Source organism: Falco cherrug, chromosome 3 (genome assembly GCF_023634085.1).
Source record: "Falco cherrug isolate bFalChe1 chromosome 3, bFalChe1.pri, whole genome shotgun sequence".
In the NCBI taxonomy this organism is placed as follows: Eukaryota; Metazoa; Chordata; class Aves; order Falconiformes; family Falconidae; genus Falco; species Falco cherrug.
The window spans coordinates 45,322,797-45,348,691 of record NC_073699.1 but is presented as its reverse complement, the minus strand read 5'-3'; the positions used below and the strand labels follow the sequence as shown (position 1 = coordinate 45,348,691).

General features: G+C 38.9%; 1 protein-coding gene across 2 annotated transcripts in view; it reads left to right on the top strand.

Moving 5' to 3' along the window:
- The window catches only part of NKAIN3 (sodium/potassium transporting ATPase interacting 3), a 367,328-nt gene that overhangs the window by 258,868 nt on the left and 82,565 nt on the right, over positions 1 to 25,895 (top strand). For both annotated transcript variants that reach the window (XM_055706317.1, XM_055706316.1), the window contains exon 4: positions 18,211 to 18,408. In XM_055706317.1, coding sequence (XP_055562292.1) covers positions 18,211 to 18,408 — 198 coding nt within the window. The remainder of the gene's footprint in view (positions 1 to 18,210; positions 18,409 to 25,895) is intronic.

The following is a 25,895-nucleotide window of genomic DNA, read 5'->3' as shown; positions in this document are numbered from 1 at the left end:
TTGAGATCATCAAGTCCAAGCATTAAACTAGCACTGCCAAGTCCACCACTAAACCATGTCCTTAAGTGCCACATCTACAAGTCTTTTAGATACCTCCAGAGATGGTGACACAACCACTTCTCTGGGAAGCCTGTTCCAGTGCTTGATAACTCTTTCAGTGAAGAAAGTTTTCCTCACGTCCAATCTAAACCTCCTCTGGCACAACTTGAGACTGTTTCCTCTTGTCCTATTGGTTGTTACTTGGGAGAAGAGAATGGCCTCCACCTTGCTACAGCCTCCTTTAAGGTAGTTGTAGAGAGTACTAAAGTCCCCCCTGAGCCCCCTTTTCTCCAGGCTAAACACCCCCAGTTCCCTCGGCCGCTCCTCATAAGCCTTGTGCTCCAGCCCCTCCACCAGCTTCGCTGCCCGTCTCTGGACACGCTCCAGCCCCTCAATGTCCCTCCTGCAGTGAGGGGCCCAAACCTGAACACGGCATTCGAGGGGCGGCCTCACCAGCGCCCAGTGCAGGGGGACGGTCACTGCCCTGGTCCTGCTGGCCACACGGTTTCTGACACAAGCCAGGGGGCTGTTGGCCTTCCTGGCCACCTGGGCACACTGCTGGCTCACGTTCATCCAACTTTCAACCAGCACCCCCAAAACAATTCTTCTTAGTATTCATTTCAGTGTGGGTGCATCAATGCATTTTATTGCCTGTTTTCTCTAGCAGAGAATCTAAGCTGGGGGGGAAAGAAAGGCAATATGCCAGAGAGACAAACTTTTTCCCCATCTGTAGCATAGTCTTTGAATTATGTTTTCTTTTCCTTTGTTGTTTATGTAATATGGAAGGGCTTGCATCTCTTTGTAACTTTTAAAAAGAGCCAAGTTTTCCACAGTGCATACATTATAAAAGGAGGTGCTGTTCCATAGTGCCACAGCCTCATGTTATGTTCTGGAGCAGTAGTTCCCATGACTACATATTTTGTTTACATATTTTACCATGGTAGAAGATAAATTATCTGATTTATTTAGAGAAGAACATTTTTAAAATATTGTGAGTTCTAGTAGATAATAGTTGTTTTCATTTATTCTTGTTTACTTCTTTAGACATTAAAAATGCACAGAAAAAACACCTAGTCTGTGGCAAAATTTCAAGGACCAAAGACTGTGATAGGAATAGCAGTCCAGCATGGTCGCCAAATTGGGGATGAGTAGGCACTGGAAGACAAGGATGAATTTCAGTATAGGATGTGGTAATTTGGGTGGAAACAGAAGCAGAAGTAATGCAGCTGGAGTGAAACTTTAGCTGCAGTGGAATCAGCAGAGAAACATATGTTGGTTTCAGTAGACCAGCATTTCACCAGATGTGATTAATGTAACTTTTGCAGCTATTTTCTGTACAGATCAAAGTATGCAAGATGGATATATGAAAACAGAGCAGTAACAAATAAGTTATTCATATCTGCTGAAGTAACAGCTAGAACAAGATATAAATCCAAAAAACTATAAAGACACACAAGACCCAAATGGTTTCTTTAGGATAATACATGTGGCTTTAAGTAGAAGTAATGGTGAGATATCAAAAGAAATTATACTGAAAGTGAGTATTACAAAATGCTTCTAAGTTGTACTGGAACTGTCTTCTGATTACTTCCCTGCTTCATACTGGGGAAAGAATTGTGTTTGCTGCTACATACAACAGTGTAAGTTATATAAGATCGGTTCTAAGCACATTCATTTCCTTGTATGCTTTCACTTTTTTCACTCATCAGTACCTTCTGGTCATGACAGACCAGAAATGTGGTGGAGTATTTTTCAGATTTTTTTATGACTTTGTCTTATACCACCCCGGTGTCCAACTTCTTTTTTTTTTCTCCTACTGTGAAATTTTTTACTTTCTCATCTTAAATTTAAGCTATATAGTCTTTAGCATAGCAACCACTGTTTACAGGTTTTGGAGTGAATTTCCTGGTTTCCCATTCCATCTTCCTCAGATCACCAGTTTGTATCTGGTTGTTTATTAACAGACTTTCCTCTTTTATTTAAACATGTTTCCTCCCAAAACCTAAGTTGGAATCTTGTTGCTTTTTCCACATGTCTTTAGATATCAAGGGGATAGGAACTACCAATCCCCCTTGGCTGGGAATAGGTGCTAAAGAGCTGAGAGCCATTTTCTCGAAAAGCTCCCTTTTCTCTTTTCAGGACACCTTCTTTCAATCTTTTTGGGAGCCTTCCTCAACCCAGTCTTTAAACATTCCTCTCTACCCATAAAACTCAATGACAAAATGCTTTTTTGCTGCTTGTTCTCATTGCAACAACTCAGGCTGGCCAGCGGGGCGGATTTCCTTTCTTGGTCTTTGGTCAACCAGTAGCCATTTCCAGGATTTTAAACCTCTTGCCTCATGCAAACTGTTTCGTTTCAACTTAGCTTGCTCTTAACAGTATTTTCGTGTAAGTCCAGCACCCCTGGATATCCTGCCTGAATGCAGCAGGCAGGAAAAGGTCAGTCTGTACTTCTTGCTTCCAGTGGGGCAAGCTTTTTTTCTTTCTTTCTTTTTCCTTTTAATGGGTACATAATAGATAATGCTACATTGAAAACAATTCACCATTTCTGATGGCCATTCTCCCAAAAAGGTAGTAAATTCATTGCTTGACATTTAATCATAACATTGTTGAAATTCTAGTAAATATGCAATATAGGTAGTTGTATGAGCAGTAGAAGTAATGATGCCTCATTTTAAATTTGTGCTTTGGCATCAATCTCCCTTATGGTTTCTCGGATATCAGAAAAAGGCAAACTTTCCCTAGGGTCCTTCCCCTCTTCCTTGTTTCTTATTTTAATGAAATATTTAGGAAAGTTAATATAGATGAGACCTTTCCTCATTTGCAAATGTGTTAAAATGCCCCAAGGGGTTTGGGAGACAGATACGTGTACGTACTGAGTTGCTATGAGCTTGCTTTCTTTATGAAACCAAACAAAAACTGGATAGGATCAGCCTAAAAAGCTTACCTGATTTATTACACACCTGTGAGTATTGGCCATTCAAGACTGATAGGTCCCACATTCCTCACAAGGAATGTGCTGCAGATGCTTAGCTGACCTGAGAGACACAGCAAGCTGGACAGTCTGCACAACGTATGTTTGATGTTGTGTTGCTCTGCACATAAGCTGCCGTCATTTGTTTAGGATTTCCAGAAACTTGATACATCACTTTCAGAATTTAGTAGATTACCACCCAAAGCAATACTTTATCCATGTATATTGGTGAAGCTGTGAGGTACAGATTGAACTTTCTCATTTCCTTAAAGGTGACTGTAAGGACTGTATGCAAAAAACCTCTTTAGTGGACTGCAGTGAATGGCCAATTGTAATTTTGTTAGGGCTTTTTATATGACACTTGCAGGGTAATTTACTCCTTGATAGGCCATTTTACAGTTTACAGGGAGTAAAGGCTTGGGCTAAACAGCAGTAGCACTACAAGAGTTAGGGGTGAAATTTTAGTTTTAATTAAATTATTGAAATGGTATAGTCACCACAGTGGTCATTATTATGCTTTATATTACAAAGCTTTCTCATTCCATTATGGTTTATTCTCCATACTGTAGCACAATAAGAAAGACTGTTAAACTGCCGTTATAACATTATAATTGTTTCTATGGCAGTGGAAGTCATGCCAATTTAATTATATCAATTTAGCTGAAATAGTACCACTCTGTGACCAGTTTTTGGCTGTGGCAATCTGCATGATTTACTTCTGTGTGATTTACTCACGCTATGTTAATTGAAATTTTTTGTTTTGTCATGATTTGGATTATATTTTTCTTTTCATTCATGAGTTAGCACAGTCTACATGAGTGAAATTCTTAGCGATTAAAGGTTATCCGAAGAATCGTGTGTGCCAGCATTTAGAATGAGCAGGAGCAAACCTCCTTTGTATAGGGCCGTTTTGTCTTTTTTCGTTTAGTAAGAGAACTCCAAAGAGTTTGTTCTACAGACATAATGCATGTATAAAGTTTGTCAGGCTTTATGATTTTTATTTCAGGGAAAACAAATTGTTTGCTTTCTTAGAAATTAGGTGTTCTGTAGGAAGCTGTCTTTTTTTATTATTAGTCACTCCTTCTTGGCCTTTCTGAGATACAAACCTTAAAATTTAAAAAGTTGTGGGAGGGATTGTACTTGAATTACGTGTAAATTATATAGTGTAGGTGGTCTCCCCACTTCTAAGAATGTGCACCTTCCACAAAAGCAATCAGTTAAGCTAATCATAGCTATTGAAACATCCTTTTGCTGACAAGTCCATCTGTATAACCTTGTTAAGGCAATCACAATAACATTATTCTATCACAGCATTATTGACTCCAACTGACAAATCAGACTAAGACAGCTTTTGAAAAACATAGATATTTTCCCCAAATCATAGGAAAGTGAATTTTAAAGCATCAGTGTACTAATATAGGAAGAAAAAGAGAGTTATGCCTCCACGAATTGTAATGCTGGCATAAGGCATTGCCCTCATTTGTACCGATATTTTATTCCTCTCATTGTGTAGTATCACCTGAGTATACTCCACTGTGGAAGTACATTCCAATAAAGCTCGTATTAGGATGTAAGAGGGTATCAGTCATGACAGAACTTTGCAGTTTAGTTGCTTCCTTTCTGCAAACCACTACTTAAAATTGCTTAACATGTGTAAATATGTTAATTCCATCATCTGTTTATGACTTCCACATATTTTTTACAGTTGAATTAAAAGTAGTCATCTACATTTTAAGGTAATTAATTTGAATGATCTCACTTTTGATTTAGGAATTTAACGATGGCCTTAGAAGATATTACTGATTCACAGTGACTTCAGCAGTTGCTCATTCTGCTATAAACATAAGCAAGAGAGGTAGCCCTGCCATATACACTTACATAAACTGTGTTTCTTGTACCTAAATCAGTGGAATTATTTAATAGAAGCATAGAATCACATGGTGGTTTGGATTGAAAGGGACCTTTGAAGATCACAGAGTCTTGGAATGATTTGGGTTGGAAGGGACCTTAAAGATCACCTAGTTCCAACCCCCCTGCCATCGGTAGGGACACCTTCCAGTAGACCAGGTTGCTCAAAGCCTCATCCAACTCAACCTTTAACACTTCCAATAATGGAGCATCCTCAACTTCTCTGCGCAGCCTGTTCCACTGTCAGATTTCAAGCTACACCAACAGCACATCCAGTCCACTGTGCCGTTTCTGAAAAGAAAGCTGAGCAGTTTGGTTGATTATAAGATTAGGATTTCTTTTGCACAAATATCTTCTTTTGTGGCTTCCAGCACTCAGCAGCCCACAATAAATCCAACAGGGAGAATTTTCTGGAAAGTGAACAGCAGCTGTGGACTTACAGATATGAACTGCAGCCCACAGATTTTACCTTACTAAAATACAGTGCAGTAAAGTTAGCATTTTACAAGACTCGTGCTTTCTGAAAGATACCGGTACAAATAATTAAAGATTCTAATTTTTTTGCTCCCAAGTAGAAACTGAATTTAATAAAGTATAACAAGTTAATTGTAAAGTTTTTTGAATATTTTGAAAACCAAATAGCTTTTATTGACAAGTTTTTTCACAGAGAAACTCTAACCAGATCACTAACTTCAGATTCAGTAGTTCAGAGAGTTCAGTGAAATCTTGAGAAGGGGCATTTTAAAGGTGAAATCTGAAACATTTAATTTTTTGTTTCAAATTCAGACTCATTTGAGTAACAACTTCAAAATTCATGTGAAATAATCATAATATTTCTATAAGAAACGGCCCAGTAGCAAAATTATACAGTAACAAATTCTAGATTACGTTTAAAGCTGTGAAATTAGATCAGGTCTCTCCTTCAAAATTCTCCTTTTCATGAGTTTCTAATTAGGCAATATTCTTTGTTCAGAGATAAACCTTGAGACATATGGTCTTTTTATTAGTTGTTTTTAGCACTTCTGCTTTGGAAGTCTGTTTTCAGCTGAAAAATTACTTCCTTCCCAATGCATGTAAAATGAAAATGAATGTGAACATTCAGGGTGTTTTGTTTGGCTTGTCTCTTTTTCCATTAAGCTATTTCATTTTTCCATGTTCAGGCCATAAGTCTTTGCTGTGTAATATTCGCTTTTCCTGTTGGCAATAGAAAAATTCGTATATAACAACTTGATTTTTTAAAAGGATCGTCGAGGTCAGATGTCTGCAGTTGTTTGCCTTGTTTTCTAACTTGCAAAACTAAATATTCCCTCCCCACAATGTTCTGCATGCTGTGCAAAGACATACCTGATTACAGTATGTGAACAACTTAATGCCCTCCATGTGTTTGCGTGAGTAACTGTATTTTAAAAAAAAGGAAAATATCAAATTGGCAAAATCTATTTTGATTCCAGAAAGGAAAGTTCGGTGGGTGGCAGTGAACATCCATTTGCTGTTTATGCATGTCGACATGCCTCTGTAGCTCTCCATCTGTAGTTATCCTGTCATCTCAGATCCTTCTGTTTTAGCAGTGTGTGCTTCGCTGTCCCAGAGGTGGGTTGGAAGGGATCTAATTTGAAGCTGTCTGAAGTTCCTGAGGGTCTGTGCTATCAATGGCTGCTCGGCTGTATCATGACTATGCAACTTAGATTTCAAACCAAATCCATGAACGTGTAGGCGTTAAGACTTGCAGTGCTATAGATGTGAAGGTGTGAGTTATCTAGAAGTACCAAGAGGGGGTAGCATCTGGTGAGGTTTTTCCCATCATCGTTCCTGGTCCCTAGCCCTGTTAGACAACATCCAAATACGCCATGCTGAGGCGGCTTTCCCGGGCAGGGCTGATTTCTGTTCTTCCCCAGCTGCTGTCACCAAAGCTGGTGCTGCTTTGATGCCCACAGACGTGCAGCCTGTGCCCAGCCAGCAAGCAATGAAAGAGGACCTGTCCTCTCTCACCGAGCCAGCCCTCAGCAGTGCTTTAAGAAGCAGAACTATTGTTCAGTCTCTGGCTCTGAGAAGAGGCAATTACTGAAAGAACAGCAGTGGGGTAGTCTGCGAGGACCAGGGAACGATAAGAGGCAGGAAACTTTCTCCCATCCTACTTAATATCTCCACATCTCAAAATTTCTCTGCTTTATCCTATCTACTGTCTCCCCCCAGACATACTTAGTGCTGAATTTGTCTATATCTTTGCTATTTAGTACACAGACGTTAGCTGGCTACAAGCAAGGAATAAGGTAAATGTAAACATCTTCTGCTCTCTTCGTGCTCCTTCCCCTCTCCCAGAGACTGAAAGGGAGATTAAAATTATTCTTAAAACAGCAGCAGTTGCTCCTGAGACTAATATTAACATCCACTACAGTAACCTATGGACTGTTTTCATGGACTTAACTAGAATTTTACAGCAAAATATGCCATGTATTAGTTCAAGAAAACCTTTTTCTATGCATCAGTGCACTACACAACTCTGTATAGAACATACTATACCGAAAAGAAATTCTGTATTCTATCCAAGATGTATACAATTAGGCTAGTAAGAATATAGTCATGTGTTCTTAACTTTCTCATCCTTTTTACTCTCATATCTTTCTTATTCCCTTTCTTGCTAGCCCTAATCCAGCAGATATATGTAGATCCCTAACATCAGTGGGGTGCTTGTTGAAATCAAGCATGTGTGTGCATGCTTGTGGAATTCACTCTGTAGCTTTGTAGGCTTTCATCTGCCTTGTGGAGTCACGCTGACATCCTCGTATCACTGCTTGTAAAAGCAGCTTTACAAAGTAAAAATGCTAGTTATATTAGTAATTACTGATATTTATTGTAAAGGTTAATGATCTCCAGAGTGTATTGGATTTAGTGGATATTTGGCAGCTTGCAGAAAAAGACCTCATATTGACAAAAGTTTTGATTATATTTTTTTTCCCTCAAGCAAACTGAAAATTCTTTTTCTATTACATTGGAGGAAACTCTTTATGTATTAGTCTTGATTTTTAATTCAGTGTGTAGGTAAACTGAAGTTAATATTACTTGTCCTTTTACAGTTGTATCCTGCTGTCATTCACAACCCTACCAGCCTATCTAAAATCGATTCTTGTTCTTCCCTTTGTCTGTTAATGTTATTTCAAATTTGACAGTTAAATGAAAAGTATCTTTTCAAATCTCAGTATGCTTTTTTATCTTTGCAGTGGTCTAATTTTGTTCTTATTTATTAGAGCAGGATATGTTAAAATTGCATGATGAAAGATTACAGACAAGTCTGTGATGTTAAAGAGTGAGCGGATCATTAGGCTTCTCTGTGGCTTTATTCATCTCTCGAAGTGACCAGATTTATAGAACAACTGTTAACAGGACCATTAAGTAATCCACCTAGACTTGGAAGTTCTTAACAGAGCCTTTTATAGTTCCCTCTTGAATTAAAAATACATTTCTGGGGAACATATTCAACGACATTGATTAAAGGAACTTCTGTGAGAAATTTCTTCAGAATGAAAAAAAATATATAAGTAGACTTAGCATCTCGGTGATTTCTTTTACATGAAATTATCCAAAGGTTACTGGACACCATTAGATCCTTCTGATTAATCTCATCAAAAGAACTTGAGAAGTTTGATTATGATGAGTGTATACTTGCTATAGAGAATATGTCAGAAAAAATGAGTCCTTGTTCCTGGAGGAGTGTTCTGAAAATCTGAAAATTACTGCAGAGGACAAATCAAAACTTCCTTTTATGTGAATGTCTGTGACAGTTATCGAGGTTTGGAGGTGGATTAAGCTGCAAATGAAATTAATCTGATTAAGGCCAGGGTATCGTGCATTGCTGAAGGAGATTATTAAAGCTGCCTTCTTTGGCCACGGCTGACAGCTGTTCTCAGGAAAGCGCTGTGGAGTCATTAGCTTGTACAGGTAAATATAATTATACATATACTTAGGGTTTGTATTTATGTAAATATATAAATATATGCATGTTTTATATACATAAAAAATACATAGTATACATATATTTATATATTTACATAAATACAGAAAATGTTTTAAGGAACCTAAAATGTGGACTGATGCCTACAGTCAATCTGAAATGAATAATTAAATAAATCATATAACTGAGTTTTGCAACAGCAGATTCTCTTTTCCATAGTCATCAGTGCTTCACTTCTGCTAGGTAAGGGAGGACTCCAAATTTCATCCTCTGACCTTAAAGTTTCTGTAGAGACTGTCTTTGCTTTTTTTAAAATGTATATCAGATTAATTTTGGAGACTGTCATTGTTCTGGCAGAATGCATGTGAGGCCTGCGATTAAAGGATTACTCTGCTAAAGCCAAGGTCACGGGCAAACAGCATGACAAAACTTGAGGGTCTGGCAAAAATATGTTACCTGATATCACTGACAAGAAATGTAGAAACAAAAGCGTCATGAGGAAGTATGTGTTTCTAGGAGCATCTTGTGCCTCATTGAAATTAAAGCAGTAAGAAAGGAGACCCCTAGCAGTTCAATATACTTCTGCTGCTTATTGCATCTTGTCACATTTTGTATTCTGAGTTTTCACGAGGGCTTCAGCAGTGCAGATACTCACTTCTTGGCAACTTGTTAGTGGCAGATAGTTCTATTCAATGAACTGTATAGGAGTTCACTCAAAAGATGCAGTGAATTAGCACATCTTTATGGTTGCCCTTTGTACACACTCTAAAATAAGAATTAGAATCTCCTAACTTAGAGAAGTTCCATGAAATCATTCAGTTTGATTTAAATATCAATAAAATTAGGTATTCACTATGACTGTCTTTTGAGATTTTTGGGGTGCACGTGGGTCATTCACTTTGATCAAGCAGTTAAAAAACAACTGGTCCTTTCTTATACCCTGGTGGATCCATGATCATCTGAGATGGGATACTATGGCACATGGTGCTCTGGATAGCCGTGATCTGAATGGTTGATCTTCCCATCTAGATTCCAGGAGCACAGCTTTAAGAAAAGCAGCAAGTAATGCAAGTTATAGCACAGACTGGAAGTACCTAGCAGTAGAGCTCATGGGTTTTGAATCTTTTACTCTTCAGCTCATTTTCTTGTAACAAGACAAACTTCTTATTGTAATCTCATGTCCCTGGGAATGGAGGCTTTAACAAAAAATGCTGAATGTAACCAGGCTTGCCGTAAAACAACAAGAGTTGGCAATATTGTGAGCAATTGCATTGCTTCGAGCAAGCAAAGCAGAGAGCGTAACAGCAGTTGCTTAAACTGGCCTATTAATCTTTAAAAGTGTTCCTGGATGCAGGTAGGAACATTCTGGTTATTCTCAAGAGAGGGAGTTATTTTTCTTGTCAGAAATTCTAACATTCAAGTGAGTTTTCAAGTCTTTTTATAGTGCTTTTTAATGTCATTAGAGTCTAGTACAGACCCTTAAATTTAGGACCCACTCTTTGGTGCATTTATCTCCAGCGTAGCATTTCTCTTCTTGTATAACAAGAGATGTTATGGTATTCTTATACTTGGACAAAGAGACAGAGCACAGAACCCACCAGAAATGAAGGAAATTAATAAAATTAACTGTACTATTATTGCAACATTTTATTAATCACACCTTTACCCCCATACTTTGTCTTTGTTCACAACCACTGTATACAAAATACAGTTATTTCGACAATAACAAAGTTGAATCCTGTTTTGGCTAGAGGCTACGTTGCATCTGTTCCTCATACTGGATTATGTGGGCTTTTGGCGCAGTGTCTCCTATTTGCATGATTTCCTAGTAACAGTAGAACAAAACCCCCAAGGAAGAGTCGGTTTCACAGGGTTTGTTACGTTAGGGTGTCCATGGTACAAAAGATGGAGAACTACAAGAAGAATGAATAGTTTTAGCACGATCAAGCCAGGCCACACCTTTCCATTTTAAGTGCAGAAATCCAGTCCCCATCAGCACTGCAAGAGTCTTCTCGACAGATACGTACTTTCTCATTTGTGGAATGCTTAGAGGCTGTATACGGTGGTGAGGAACTCAGGCACATGAGTCTGATCCTTTCTGCTTTTGCTATCAATAAATAAAATACTACAAAATAGTGTGGGAAGAGCTTTCTGTAGCTGTTTGAGGCAGTTTATCTTTGAGGGAAGGTATGTTGGTGGTGAATTTTAATTTTGTGGTATTTCAAATGCGTGTATAACTCCACAGGGATCTCAGCAATTTTGTTCTAAAACAACAGCAAAAAATTAAAGTAAACATGATAGGTTAAAATGTTCTTGGTGAGACCCAAATTGGTTTACATTATAAACTCCTCTTTCAAAATGTTCATAGTTCCATGAATCTTTGGGACATAGTTTTTTTTATGGCCCATAATTAGAACTTTTCCACTTTTTTTTTTTTATAGCAAAACTTCTTCAAGCTTTCTTTTACATAATTAGAACTTTTCCGCTTTTTTTTTTTTTTTTTTTTATAGCCAAACTTCTTCAAGCTTTCTTTTACCTTTCCTGACTCTCTGCCCTGAGATGTTTTCCTACAGCATTTCTGCTTGTGGCTATATATGAGCTGCCGATGATGTGTCTAGTTCTTCACTGTTCAGTCTTGTCTTGATGCATCTTTTCAGTCAAAATCACGTATGTCTTGAGTATGGGACACACCAATCTGAATAAACTCTTGATTTCACAGAAACCCTTACCCTGTTCCCAGTCTTCAAAACTTGAAGACAAAACCTGTGTTGTCTCATACCTCTGCATCATAAGAGGGAACTGGTGAGAGCAATTTTCAAACTAAGTGCTAGACTTAATCTCGTCAAGGACTCCACTGGAGCACAACAGCTTTTCTGTACAGTCTTTGTGCGCATGTTGAACTTCTGTGCTCATGCTGAACTTCCTATGGTAAGTGATGACTAAGGTTCATATTGATTCAATCACCCTTTCTCAAGCCATTTTTTCCTTTGGGCTTGGAGCGTATTTCTGCCATACTGTGTAACCTCTCTGGGCTGTTTCTTGGACAGAGAGACTGCCACAAAAGGGAGGGAGACCAAGGAAAAAGCATAAGCCATGGAGCTGGTATTTGGGCATGAATATTGCCAGAGATCAGAGCTCGTGTTTCAGGGCAACATGGTTCAGAAAACAGCCCCTTGCTGGTTCTTCTGACTTGTTTTGTGACTGATACTATTACTACATGAAGAAGACAGCAGTGGGCTTCTCTTGTTGACTTCTTGCCTTCTGGCTTTCTAAAAAAAAATCACTTTAGTAATAAGTTCAGTAAATAGAATAATTTTTAAATTGCCTGTTTTGCAAGGCAGGAAATGGATCCCTGAGCATGTGGCAAATTAAAGAACGCAAAGAATCTATTTTTATCATTTAGGGTAGATCATCTGCCTGGTTTTCAAACAAATTTCCGAAAGTTCTTTTATCACTTTTAAAAAATAAAATAAAATCTGACAACACTCTCTATAGCCCAGAGAGTAAAAGTAGTTAAAAAAAGGAGAAGACAGTACTGCCTAACTAAGACTACCTGGTTGGTTGTGGGGTTTTTTTTTGCGGTGGGGTGGGTAGGATGAGGGGTGTCCTGTAACCAAATGGTTAACAAATTTAATGTGGATTGACTGGGAAAAAATTAGGTTAAACCAGTGTAACTTTCTAACAGCAGTTATGCATGATATGGAAATCTTTTCCTTTAGTCATGGTCCACTGTCATGGCCACAGGATTTGCTCAGCCTGTGAGCCTCCAGTCTCAGTGAGTGGGAACATGAACATCTCTAGCCCCACCACCCAAAAGTGACTTTGCCTCTTTATCTCTCTTAACCACTCTCAGCCAGTGATGCTAGGGTGACCTCATGGTCTATGCCTGAAGATCTTGATACTGTGAATTTTCTCTTTAAGTGGTAATTAATTTAGATGTATCACATGGTTCCTCTGGTTTAGTGTGCATTGGGTTTGCTACAACAATGAGACGGATTTGCTAAGTCCAGTTTATCAGCCAGTTCGGACAGCTAAATAGTCCCAATAAACTCAACACATAAGCTTCATTTTAAGAACGCTCTTCATGTCATCTCTTCACCAGCGTGCTCGGGATGAGGATGCGATATTGACTATGTTATATTTTGAGCAGCCACCTCAACCTAGAGAGTTTGCCTGGAAGCAGCATGGGTCGTTGTTGCATCCTGGGAGGACGTCACAATTATTAAGTAGGCTGTCTCCAGTCTCTAGCTCATGGGGCAGGTAAAAGCCATCTGTGTAACACTGAGTTAAGTGTTTAAAGACAAACAGAAAAAAAAAAAAAGAAAAAAAAAAAAAGAGTCAGTAATCAATATTCAAAAACAATCATCCCAAACAATACAGTATGGGAGCCAGTCACACAAGTTTCCCTATTTGCCAGTGGACTTCTTCAGTATTATCTGTCGTGGCCTTCAAAGCCCGTTTGTTCAGTGGTAGTGAGAGGAGATGGAGCGTAACTGCTCACATGTGGAGCAAGCCGGGATCAGAACCTGTGGTTTCAGGGTAGAAAACTAAGGTTATGCTGCCAATGGAGGTCTTTGCCTAACAGCTGATGCTCATGCTTCAGAGTACTTCTACAATTAAAGCAGGTTTCATTAACGCTTAAATGCATCATTTGTATCTAATGAGGATTAATGTCTCACTGAAATGAAATACTAAGGAATGTGTGTGTCCCTTGTCCATGCCAACACCATTGCATCTTAACTACCAGTTTAATTGGGCATAGGGAATTACAAGAAAATGTACGGGTTTTTTCCTAGCATTATGCGTATTATTTTTTATTACCTGTTGACAAGGTGTTTGAAAATCTTTTCTCCTCACTGGTGATAAAAGTAACTGGGTAGCAAGTCAGAACTATAGCATCCTTGTTACTCTTAGGAAATGGGATGGGAATATTTATTGTGTCAGCCTAATTAATGTTTATTTATAATAAAAAGTATAGTATGTATCAATAAAAGTGTTATAAAGGGCTAGGTACTACAAAAGCAGCCATAAAGTCAAGATCTCTAACATTATGCTTTGCCAGGCCTTTGTGCTCTTGCACCTTTCTGAGAAATTTCATGTTGACTGCTGTCTTGTGGACGAAAAAGTGCTTCTCCTCATTCCCACTTAACAGAATCATGTCCTTTTTATAGTTTTCTTAAGAGTGCATTTTTCAGTACTAACAAAGAATGAAAGAAATATAAAATAGCATGTCATAAAGCAGAAACATAGAGTGAAAAAAATATTTCTACAGTGCATAGTTGTCATGTCACAGCATATTTGTTTGTTATACAAGGCAATCTTGGTGTGTTGGTTTTTTCCTGGAGTTTTAGCGTCTTTTCTTTCTTTACATCTGGTGATTTTAGTTAGTCTTAATTTCGCATTAATTTTTTCCTGTTGTCGTTAGGCAGTGCACATAAAGTGTACACAAACAAATGAAAGGAACATCATCCTTATTGCACTTCAGTTTTTAAATAAACTGTGCTATGCTATTATCTGTTAAAATTTATCTAAATTCACCACCTAAAAATAGAATCATAAAATGACGGACTGGTTTGGGTCAGAAGGGACCTTTGAAGATCATCTAGAACAACCATCCTGCTGTGGTCAGGGACATCTTTGACTAGACCAGGTTGATCAAAGCCCTGCCCAATAGAAAATGTCCACTTGAAACCAAATGTAGAATTTAAGCAGATATAATGAAATTAAACATTATCTCCAAGCACTTAGTATTACTGAGACTTAAAGGGATTACATCTCACCTAAAAGAAAGTACCTGCCATGGTACATTATGGAATGATTTCCCATAATGATCAAAATTAATCCTTGAGCTGAGAGCCAACACAAATCCTATACATAGTTTAAAAGCTTAAAAAGCTGTAGACAGTTAAGTGGGACTCTGCATCAGTAAGAAGTGTGATTATTGGGCTGATCATACACTCGGGAGCAAACTGCTTACCACAAACTGAAGTATTGCTTTAGTGTTGTCTGAAAAAGGGAGGAGTAGGGCATAGGATTTCCCTTCCCATCTCACTTTCCTAAATCTCACATGATTTTCCAGGAAGTCCTTTTATCTGTGTCCTGCCCCCTTTTCATTTATGGCATCTGTCTGATAGGTTACCAGCTGAGGAAGTATAGTTTATCCACTGATGTACAGAGTTAAAGCCAAGATATATGTCATGAGTCTGAAGCTCAAAAGAGCAGTTTTCCATCCGTGATGGAAATTTCAATTGTTAAATGAATCCCCACTGGATTCGTTAAAGAGATTACTTGATGGCTCCAGTAAAGAGCCTGAAGTTGAGTCTCTTGCTATGAAGCAGCAGCATTTTTTATAAAAATATGCAGTTTACATTACATCACCTGCTGAATATTAATTTTATACACATTTGTATAATGATTGCTTGTGGCTTTGGAAAATAATACATGATCTGTTGAAAAACTTCAAGCATCTGCTTGTGCATTCTGGAAGAATTCTTAACTTTAATAAACATACAACTAAGAACAAACTGCTTGGGCAGCAGCTTTTCCATTATGCACAGGGTTTCCAAGTGCCGAATTCACAAACACTGAAACATTCTCAGAAGTTCATTGATGTTTAAAAGCTGTACACTCAGGCAAAGATTCTTTGGATTTTCTATATTTCTGTAAATGATGATAAAATACAGGTTAATTCTTTAGTGCCTGGTGCATTTGACTCACTTGGTGGATTAAGAATCTCCAAGAAGATAGACAAGAGTGTACTTTAACCACTGGGGAAAAAAAAAATAAAAAAATAGAGGATTGATTTTTGTCAGGATTTCTTTTATTGATTGGCAGCTTAACATTTATCAGCTCAAACAGCTTATGGCTGCCATTTTGTGAAGTGGTATTTTAGAGGTCAAGCTAATGCACCAGGTGGTTTTATTTGCATTTCTGAAACTGATCTTTGTTGGGCCATCATTATCCGCTTTTACCTGCTTTGAGGACTCAGAACATAATACACACAGTGAAAAGTAATTATGAAAAGCTCTTCTCACAGCCTTTATCCATAATTTCTGAATAATGATTTATAAAAAAAAAAAAAAAGGCAGCAAGTGCTGTGATGGCATCTCTTTTGTTTTTAGTCAAAGAATTTTAACTACACTGTTGCTGTTTCCTTCTCTCACTGCATCACCAGCAGACTTGAAATATGAACATGACCATCTAATTAGGCATCTCTAAACATGACCATCAAGTCAAGCAATTTTTTTAATCCCCCCAAAGAACCAAACATATCAGTATTCCAGAAAGGAAAGATTTTATTTAGGAGGCTGTTTGTACTGACGACGTGCCAAATTCTTACATTTTAGATGTGTTGCCAACATTTATCAAGCTGTTTTCCTATGCAAATGTACCATTTTCCTGTGTTATTGGCTATGAACTAGTCAAGCACAAAGACTGAAACAGGGCATAATAATTAAAACTTAAAGAAAAAAAAATAGAGAAGAAAAACATGGAGAGCAAAGAAAGCTGTGACACCAGCCCCACAGACATCACATTTTATTCCTACAGTTGTGATAACAAAGCATTACCTTGCAATATTTGATACAACACTGACCCACATGGCAAGTCCATATTCCTACTGCACAAAGAGTTACTGGAGTAGATGAGAGCGGGTATATGTGTGCTGCTTGACAAATGGCGTTTCTTACAGTTGGCAATTGTTAAAACCACTTGATAACACTGTGCAATCTCTGGCATTGTTGTACAGAAAAAGCCTTGGCTGTTTCCCATGACCATATATTTATAATTGTATTTTCATTAAACTGAATTATCTGTCAGCTTCTGATTTCACAAGTCATTTTCATATTGCAGCTGAAAACTTTCTAAACCAGTAGCAAGGAAACATGCAAAGTTAAAAGGCAAATGTATCATCAACTGTAAATAATGTTCCAGCAAGTCTGCATTTTAAGAGTAAAAGTTATGGAGACCAGCAGATCACAAAGGCAGATTTCTTGCTGCTAACTAGCTGCAAGAGAGACTGACAGGTTTTAATTCACCTGTTAATTTTCAGGTGTGGCCAGAATAAAGGCAGTTAACAGAGAAAGACAATGAGAGTTGTCTACAACTGCAATCTGCATGGAATGTCCTTTAATTTGGGGTGAAAGCCACAGACAAACTGACAGGACAGATTTCTGGAGTGGGATGCAAAGGGCGAACCAGTGTCTTGGCAGTCTTCACAAACTGGCATGCATGGAAACACAGGTGTTTTGTGAGCATCCAGCTGATAGTCTTGCACACATTTTTTGCAGCTACCTTGAAGCTGAGAATAGGAAACATGGAAACATAAATCTGAATTAATTATTTAAAGTATCAACATAACTCTCATTTATCTCCAGTAAGGAGAGGTTATTTTGCATTTCAATGGCATCAATTCAACTTCAGTGTATTTTACTCAAGCATGACATAAAGACCTAAATCTATTGTTAAATCAGAGGAATCTTCCTCTTTGTACCTCATAGGTAAACTGTTAGAAAATTTTTAGTACATTAGCATGTTCGCCACTTTCACTGCTCCAAGTGGAAGTGGGATGGTGTTTATGAGAATGCCCAGACATTGTACATACAGTGTGGGTTACAATGCGGCCGGTACCTGTGAGGGTGAGACTTAAGACCTGATGGGACAAGCTGTGGTTGAGGCTGAAGAAGACTAGAGTGAAGAGAGGTTATTGCTTTTATTTTAAACCCAGATCAGTTCACAGAAGCAGATTTCTTCACTAAACTGAGAAGATTGTAATCTGGGTTCGGGGGCACAGGGGAGAAAAGAGAGCAGGGTGCTTGGCTGGAGACAAGTTTTCATTTGAATCTCTGGCAGTTGGAGCAGTCTGCCTGGCTGTGGCCCCACTTAAATAATAGCTATAATGTATAGTTAATGTTTTAAATAAATATGGTGGAAGTTTGGTTTAGATTGTCTACAGTACCATGGGGTAAAAATGTCTCCTGCTGCCTGTTAAAAAAATTAATTCTTAAGAGACATTCTAATCAAGGAACAACTAAATTGCTTTTCAGGCTGTAAGTCCAAGGAGACACAGGCTATGCGCGGTGTTTTGTACAGTACCTGGTACAGCAGTTCTGCCAGATAGAAGCTCCTATGTGGAGTTACAAAGTAAACGATAAATGTTTGCAATTTCCTTTCTCCGCTTTAATGGCCTACTTTCATGTTAAAATTACTGGGGTAAGGAGAAAGGCAAGTTATTTCTTTCATTTTCCTTATAATAATTGAAAGCATCTATTATTTTCCTTGCTTTACCTTAAATAACATAAAGTTAGAGGTTTTCATACATTTTCCCCTCCCTCTCTCCTAGGAAACTGATCTCATGACTTTTAACATCTCAATGCACCGCTCTTGGTGGCGGGAGCACGGGCCTGGCTGCATACGAAGGGTGGTGCGTCCTTCTGCCCCTGGCATCCTGGAGGATTACTCCTACGTCTCCGTGACGGGCTGCATAATTGATTTCCAGTACCTAGAGGTCATTCACAGCGCTATCCAAATACTCCTCTCCGTAAGTTGCCGTTTGTTTTTGTACTCAGGTTCTGGCAATCCTTTCGCATGCAGCCTGCTGCTGTGGGGTGTCTCTGTCCTGAAAGGAGGATGTTGTAGTTGATGGATGACAGCACAGATTTTAAACTGTATTTTGAATTAGAGAATTACATTTGCATTATGAAAATGTGCACTGCTCTTTTCTTTCCTTACATCTCGTAATGCTCTGTAGAGGCATAGTCCCCACCCTGGTCTTTGCTGGGACAGATGAAAATTAACTCAAGTTCTTGGCTCTCATTCATTGAGACATGTACAGCAAAGGAGAGCAGACTTGTCAAAAATTAATTTGCGTAAACCCTTCTGAAGTTCACAATCAATGGTGGTATTTATTCAGCCCTGTATGTAAATGTATTTCACATGATACATAGCTAAGTTTCTTCCCAAAGTGAGATATGGCTGTAACACTTGAAAAAGGTTAGAGAACTATCAGTAATTAAAGTAGTCATTTACATTCAACCATGTTATTTGTTCTTTCCTGGAACTCTGCATTATCAGAATACTCCACCTCCATGATCCACATTTTGTAGTTGCAGTACCAGTCAAAAACTGCAAATACAGGAAGTCATTATAAAAAGTCTGCGGCACAGGGAAGCATGGGGGCTGGATGACTTGCTTTGGGAGCAACAGCCCAGTCTTGGCCACAGACTTTCCTCAATCTGATGGCTGCTTCTGCTTGCGATTAAAAGGTTGTTTAGTGCGAGCTGCATGTGATCTCCTAGAAGTGGTAGTTCTTTCTCTAGACAGCTGTGTGTACTACCTCGCAACCAGCCTAACCCAACTGGCTGCACGTAGGTCTGATACATTGCCTATGTCCAGATCTATTCTGAGAACATAAGTGCTTGTGGATCATGGTCCTAACTATGGCCACCAGTGCTCGTCAGACAGTGGGAGAAGACATGCAGTCTGCAGTCCATGCCTACTGGCCAGATGAGCTACCTGGTCTGAGCAACCAGAAAGGCTGGATATTCCCAGTCTATTCAGTGCCGATTTACTGACTGACCGGTAAATACTGCCACGAGCAAAGTACAAGGGATCTGTAGGATAAGTCTCACTCATTAGTTAATAATTATTTTCAAATTTTAATGTTTATATTTTTTCAAGTTAAGGACATTTTTCTTTTGAAAGAAAAAAAGAACAGTGTGTGTAGTTACACCTATCATCCTGTCCAGCTCTCTAGAACAAAGCAGTCTAAAAGTTCCAGATAATTTGTTGGCATTACTAAATGCCTGATGTAAGATGCTGAGAGCTTTCTCCTTGCCACTGCTTTTAATCAAAATTTGATGAACTTGTATCTTACATCAATGATTAATGAACTCGCACTCGGCAACGCAGGTCTGAATTACCGCACTTGGTCAGTGCACCGGCGACATCACATGCACATACACGATCCATGTGTCTGCTCCTAGCCCGTCAGCTTTGCAGGAACAAACGCCATCACAAGGACCTACACAAGCCTTCTCCTGTCCTTCAGTCAGGTAGCAAAGACTTTGAGTCAGGATTGTTTCCAGTGAAGCCAAAAGTACTTGAGGCCCAGTCCTGTGTATGTCAACATACACTATAAAACTTCTGTGAAAGCCTTGCAGAAGAATTTTGCCCACTGCATTGGCAGAGCTTAATTTGGATGCACCATCCTTACTCTGGTGGGGGCCTGATACTCCAAGCAGGTTGCTTCTCCCATGAGCTCTTCATTTGCAGCAAATTCCCCTCGCAAAGCAGTTCTGGTCATTCTGCTTCAGCGAGCCTGTACAAGGGAAAACTGAAGTGTGGTTGGTTTAAAAGGAGAAAACCATAAATATTTCCAATGCTTCCTTACTTCTATAAGAAAAAAATATATCATGTTAGAAATTCTTCTAGAATTTTTGTGATCGGAAACAAACTTAGAGTTCCATGAAAATACAGCCGGTTGTTAAAATCAGAACTTTTTCCTTCTGCACTTATCAGTACAGTATATTCTGGTCAAAATTAACCAAATGACAGGAACACAAATATTAGAATAATAAAATAAAAACATGTAATACATACAAGCTCAAAGAAATACGAAAAAGGAAAAGTATAAAAATTATGTAACAATTATAAAGTGTAAGATGTGACAGGCCTTCCCCTTCTTACGGAGTGACTGATTGCCTGGAACAATCGTAAATAAATACTGGATACAATTCATTGCAAGTTCAAAGTGTGCCAGGAACTTGTAAGGCTTGACTGTGAATTAAACAGTTGCCAGTTTCAGATCTGCTTTGATCTGATATATGCAATGTTAAAATTAAAATCCCATATGGAAAGTAAGGTTTTCCTTCGGTCTTACTATCTTGCTATTCCATCTGTGGTGCTTTATGGTTAGCATATCGTGAGCTTGCACTTCAGTTTCCATTCTGATTTGTAATTTAGGATTGTTTAATTTACTGTCACACAGGAGAGAAGTTACTGCCCAGATTATCAAACTTGTTGCAGTTCCCTCTCATTTTCTGAGTACCGTTGACCTGAGGAAGTTCCCATTCATTTTGGATGCATAACTGCTTTCCTAATTGGGGTACCAATTTCAGTTGTTATTTAAAAGGTCGTGTAGGTTGTCTTTTTTACAGTACTGAAGAATTGTAGATCAGAAGAGCCTTCTTTTTTTTCTTGTCCTAGTAGCTAGTCCTAAAAGTAGCCTATTCCTTTTTGGATGTTACAACCTACTTAATTTTCATAACATTTTTATGTAGCAGTAGTAGCGTAACAAACCGTTTTACAGTGTAACAAAAACTTTATTGGCATAACAAATCATTTTATCATGCTAACCCTTGTCCACACAACTGGGAAGGTGAGCACTTCCATTTGGTAGGGAGTTAGAGTCTCCATAAAAAGAAATCCCTCCAGGGGTAAATATTGGATACCTGTCGCGATACATAACTCACTAGCAGCCATTTGCTGTTTTTGAAAGGCGACTTTTTATTGAAATCTTTTTTTTTAACTGGTATAAAATTTTTTATATGCACAGAATGCTGCTGCTGCTGTGACTACATTAGACCCTGCTTCAGGGAATAAGCTCGACAATCATTTATTTAATTCTAACACACTAAGGCTCTTATTGTATTTGTTTTATAGTTGTTTCTAAAAAAAAAAAAAGTATATTTTATGGGTGGAACAGCAACTTCATATCTCATCCTGATTCTGGGTAGCTATTGAAGTGATTGGGAGTTGAAGGTGTTAAAATTTCTTTAGATTGGGGAAAAATCAAGAGAAATGTGAGAGAATGGGATGCAATTAACAGTGAGGAAGACTTAAATTTAAATTGTGCATTTTAAATCTACATTTATTTGATGTGTATGGCACCGTATATATTATTTTGATGAATAAATCCTTCCATACAACACCTTTAATTTTAAAATGCAAGGCAGATCATCTTTACCGAATTTTTGGAGAACAAATTAATATTACAGTCAAAATGGTGACAGCTTAGCAACCGTGAGAAGGGCCCTTCATAGAGCCTTTTCTGTTATTTGAAAATAGAGAATTCACACTGGGAGTATTAGATGCCAGGTAACACTGGCTTCAGTTGCCTGAGTTTTAAAAAGTTCTCCAAGTGGTTGCAGAGATTTTTTTTATCAGACCCTGAGCCTAATGTCACAATAAGCTTGTCCAACAGCTACATTGTGAGGCAGAGACCCCCCCCAAGCTAGGGCTCACTGAGGTAGCTCTGGAATTAGCAGCTGTGTAACTTCATCAGTGCTGAAATAGCAAAACAAATTAATTTTGGCAGAGCGATAGGCTGACACAGCTAGACTGCTTCTCACAACACTGCATTGCATAAGGTGAGGTTAACTTTCCACCCATTCTTAGCAATGTGCAGAAGAGCCGTAACTAAAATCTAGACCTCTGAAGGAAGAGTGGGGGGAAAGAAAGGAAAAAACCTAAACCTAAAAACATGCAAAACATTTATGCTGTTTGGCATGTTGATGCTGACTAAATGCAGGTATTTTGAAGAAAAGCACTGCTTAATAAAGGTCTGTCTGTTGTCTCTCATAAGTGTCAATTATTGTAACCCGTAGGTGACTGTTGGACCTACAGATGAGGATCACTCACAAAAAAAACCACTTTTACTGGAGAGTCACCACATTTTCGCTACCCTGTAAAGCCAGGCATGATGTAGGGAGGTTAAGAGTATTGAATATTTTCCATAGCAGAGTGATAAGCAGTGAGCATACCTGCCTAAGGTAAAGCTGGGGACTAATCAGCGTGGAACGGCTTATCAGTAACACTACCAAGCACAAAACATAGAAAAGTATATTACTTTCTACAGAACACAATGAGGTTGTAATATCACAAGTGTAAGAAAAAGCACTCCTGGCAGCCAAATTGGGAGTTGGATAGTGTGGTCACTTTGAGTCCAAACGATTCTCCTGCAAGAGAGACTGCATCTATATACATAAATTAAAAGTGCCAAGGCAGCTGCGTCCTGTGGCCAGCTGGCTCAGAACAACTCACATCTCTGCTGATTGTCTCAGCCTCCAAAACAGGCTGGTGCGTTCAAGCCACCCAGCAGGAATAATCCCTGGGATTGTTCTCCTGACCAAAACTGTGCCTGGGAACTGTGTGGGGAGAGCGGTGGCTAGAGCAGGCCAACCTGATGCATATGCAACATATGCAATGGCATGGGTGATGGCATGCCCGTGCCAGGAATGCTCCCAGGTCTGCAGGAATTCCCTCCTATTGATGCAGCCATTGAGGGCAAACGTTTAGCTGCAATTCGTTCCTCAGAGTGGACTGAGGCAGGAACTGGCAGGGATGGTCTCTTTACCCACAGGGGTGTAAAGAACATTTTATTTTTTAAATCTCTGCCAGAGAAATTTATCCCCTACCTTTTTGACATGGTAGAGAAAGGTATGTTTTCATGTGACATCTGGTGATTACAGTGACATTTATGACATTTATTGAGATGGTGTTGAATTTCCATTCAGGAACATTCTGTCCTATTAAGCTCTTCTACCATCCTAATGAGGGAATGTGTGAACACCTCCAACCTTGCATTAAGCAACATACACCTGTCTTGTGTCCATAGTTCTACCATCTTCTCCCCAGCTGAAAAATGGGACATGGAGCTGAGACTTTGTCTGGATAAGGATTGAGTTTCTGTGCTGTTTCTGAGTGTTCTTTCACTCTTGGACGTGTGCCCTCTTGATGTGAAGACAGAAAACAGAACTTTGGGTACAAATCTACAAGGATTGAGATGTTCCTCGTTTATTGTGGTAATTAATTTAATTTATATTTGGCCTCATTCTGACTGTCAAGAAAGGTTTGTCTTATGGTGAAGATGTTATCAATAGTAGCTGCTGAGCTTGGTTTAGTCTGAAATTCTTTCTCTGGTGCCGTAGAGACCATTGGGGCCAAAACCATTAAAGAGTTTGAAGATAAAGAAGTTGATCTTCATTCAGTATTGGTTGCCTTGGTCTGGAGCATGTGTTCGCTCTGGTACAGGAATGCTTCCAGTATGGATATAGCAGCGTGACAGTGCTGAGGCAGCTTGCATCACTGTATAGTGGTTAGAGAAGGGCTTCATAGCTGGGTATATCTAACCATGATTCGGCATGCAAGAGATGACAAAACCACATGTTTGTGTCATGTCACTGTCTTCCAGGATTTGGGTTAGACAAGAAGAGTATATAAAACATATCTGCTAAAGTATGTGCCCTGAGAAGATGTCTTCCCAGTGCACCTTTCGATTCCTGAATTTATAGATGTTGTGTGCTTTCCTCCAAGAGGCGACAGAATTCTAAAGCAGCTTGTAATACAGTGTCAGGATGTTCCGTGACACATCTACCACTGGTAGAAAAATTGCACTCTGTGTTACAGAATCATGCTGAATAGTTGAGGTTGGAAGGAATCTATGGAGGTCATGTGGTCCAACCCCCCAGTCGAGCAGGGCCACCTAGAGCAGGTTGCCCAGGACTGTATCTAAACAGCTTTTGAATATCTCCAAGAGGGAGACTCCACAACCCCCCGGATAACCTTTGCCAGGGCTTGATAACTGTCACAGTGAAAACATGTTTTCTGATGTTCAGAGGAAACACGTGTTTCAGTTTGGGCCCATTGCTTCTGCTCCTGTCACTGGGAACCACTGACAAGAGCCTGGCTCTGTCCTGTTTGCAACTAGCTTCAGGTGTTTATATAGATGTTAATTAAGATCCCCCTGAGCCTTCTCTTTTCTAGGCTAGACAGTCCCATCTCTCTCAGCGTTTCCTCATAGGAGAGAGGTGCTCCAGGCCCTTCATCGCCTTGGTGGCTTTTCTTTGGACTCTGTCCAGTATGCCCACGTACTTCTTGTACTGGAGAGCCCAGAACTGGACCCAGTGCTCAAGGTGTGGCCTCACCGGTGCTGAAAGGGGAAGGATCACCTCCCTTGATCTGCTGGCAATACTTTGCCTGATGCAGTCCAGTACACCATTCATCGCCTTTGAGGCAAGGGCACATTGCTGACTCACGTTCAACCTGATGTTCACCACGACCCCCAAGTCTTTTTCTGCCGAGCTGCTTTCCAACTGGGTAGCCCTTAGCATATTTCAGTGCATGCGATTGCAGGATTTTGCACTTCCCCTTCTTGAGCTTTATGAGTTATGATATGCCAAAAAACCCCACCTTAATGATATTTCTAGTTCTTACCACATTTTCTGTAAAAATAGTACTTACCTGTCCAAAAAAAATCATAATTATTGATGTAAATTGATGCTGAACACTTCTAAAAATGTAATTGTTAATGTGCTTGGAGTTGTCATCCTTGCATTTGCAGATTCTCCTGTTTTAATTAACTAGGTAGAATGATTTCAAATATTTTGAATTTTCATTATTATTGTGATGATTCATCATAATAAAGTCATGCTTGTCATAAAGAACATTGCTTCCTCTTGTTTTTGAGGAATTAATTCCTCTTACTTTTTTCTCACAGTTCTTTAGCGACCTAAATGTGTGTTCTTCTCCCCAGAACATACACCATCACTTCCATAGGGAAATGGTAAACAATGTGATCTGATTACATTTCCAAATATCTGTCACCAGTCAGTGCCTCATACTGACCCCATGCAATTTCCTCACTTTGTGAATTATTTCTGTCTTGCTGTCTTCAAAGAATCTGCCAAATTTTGATCATTTAATATGAAAATGAATTATGACATTTGGTAGACAAATACTTTTTTCAATAGAGAAAAATAGAATCTAATTAAAACCATATTTAGCACAACAGACATTAAAGTGGAGGTTATGAGTCTCATGTAAATAATTAATCAAGGGAAACATTGTAGCTATTGAGCTATAGAGAGACCAAGATCAGGGGCAGTGGTGGAGTGGCTTTAATGAATTTCAGTTCATTGACCAAGCTTTTACGACTGAGCCACAAGCTTGAATCCTTTTTGGGTTAATTGGATGGCTCTTCTTCTATCCCCAGTGTTAATATTGCCTTCTCTATGCCATTTGAAAATC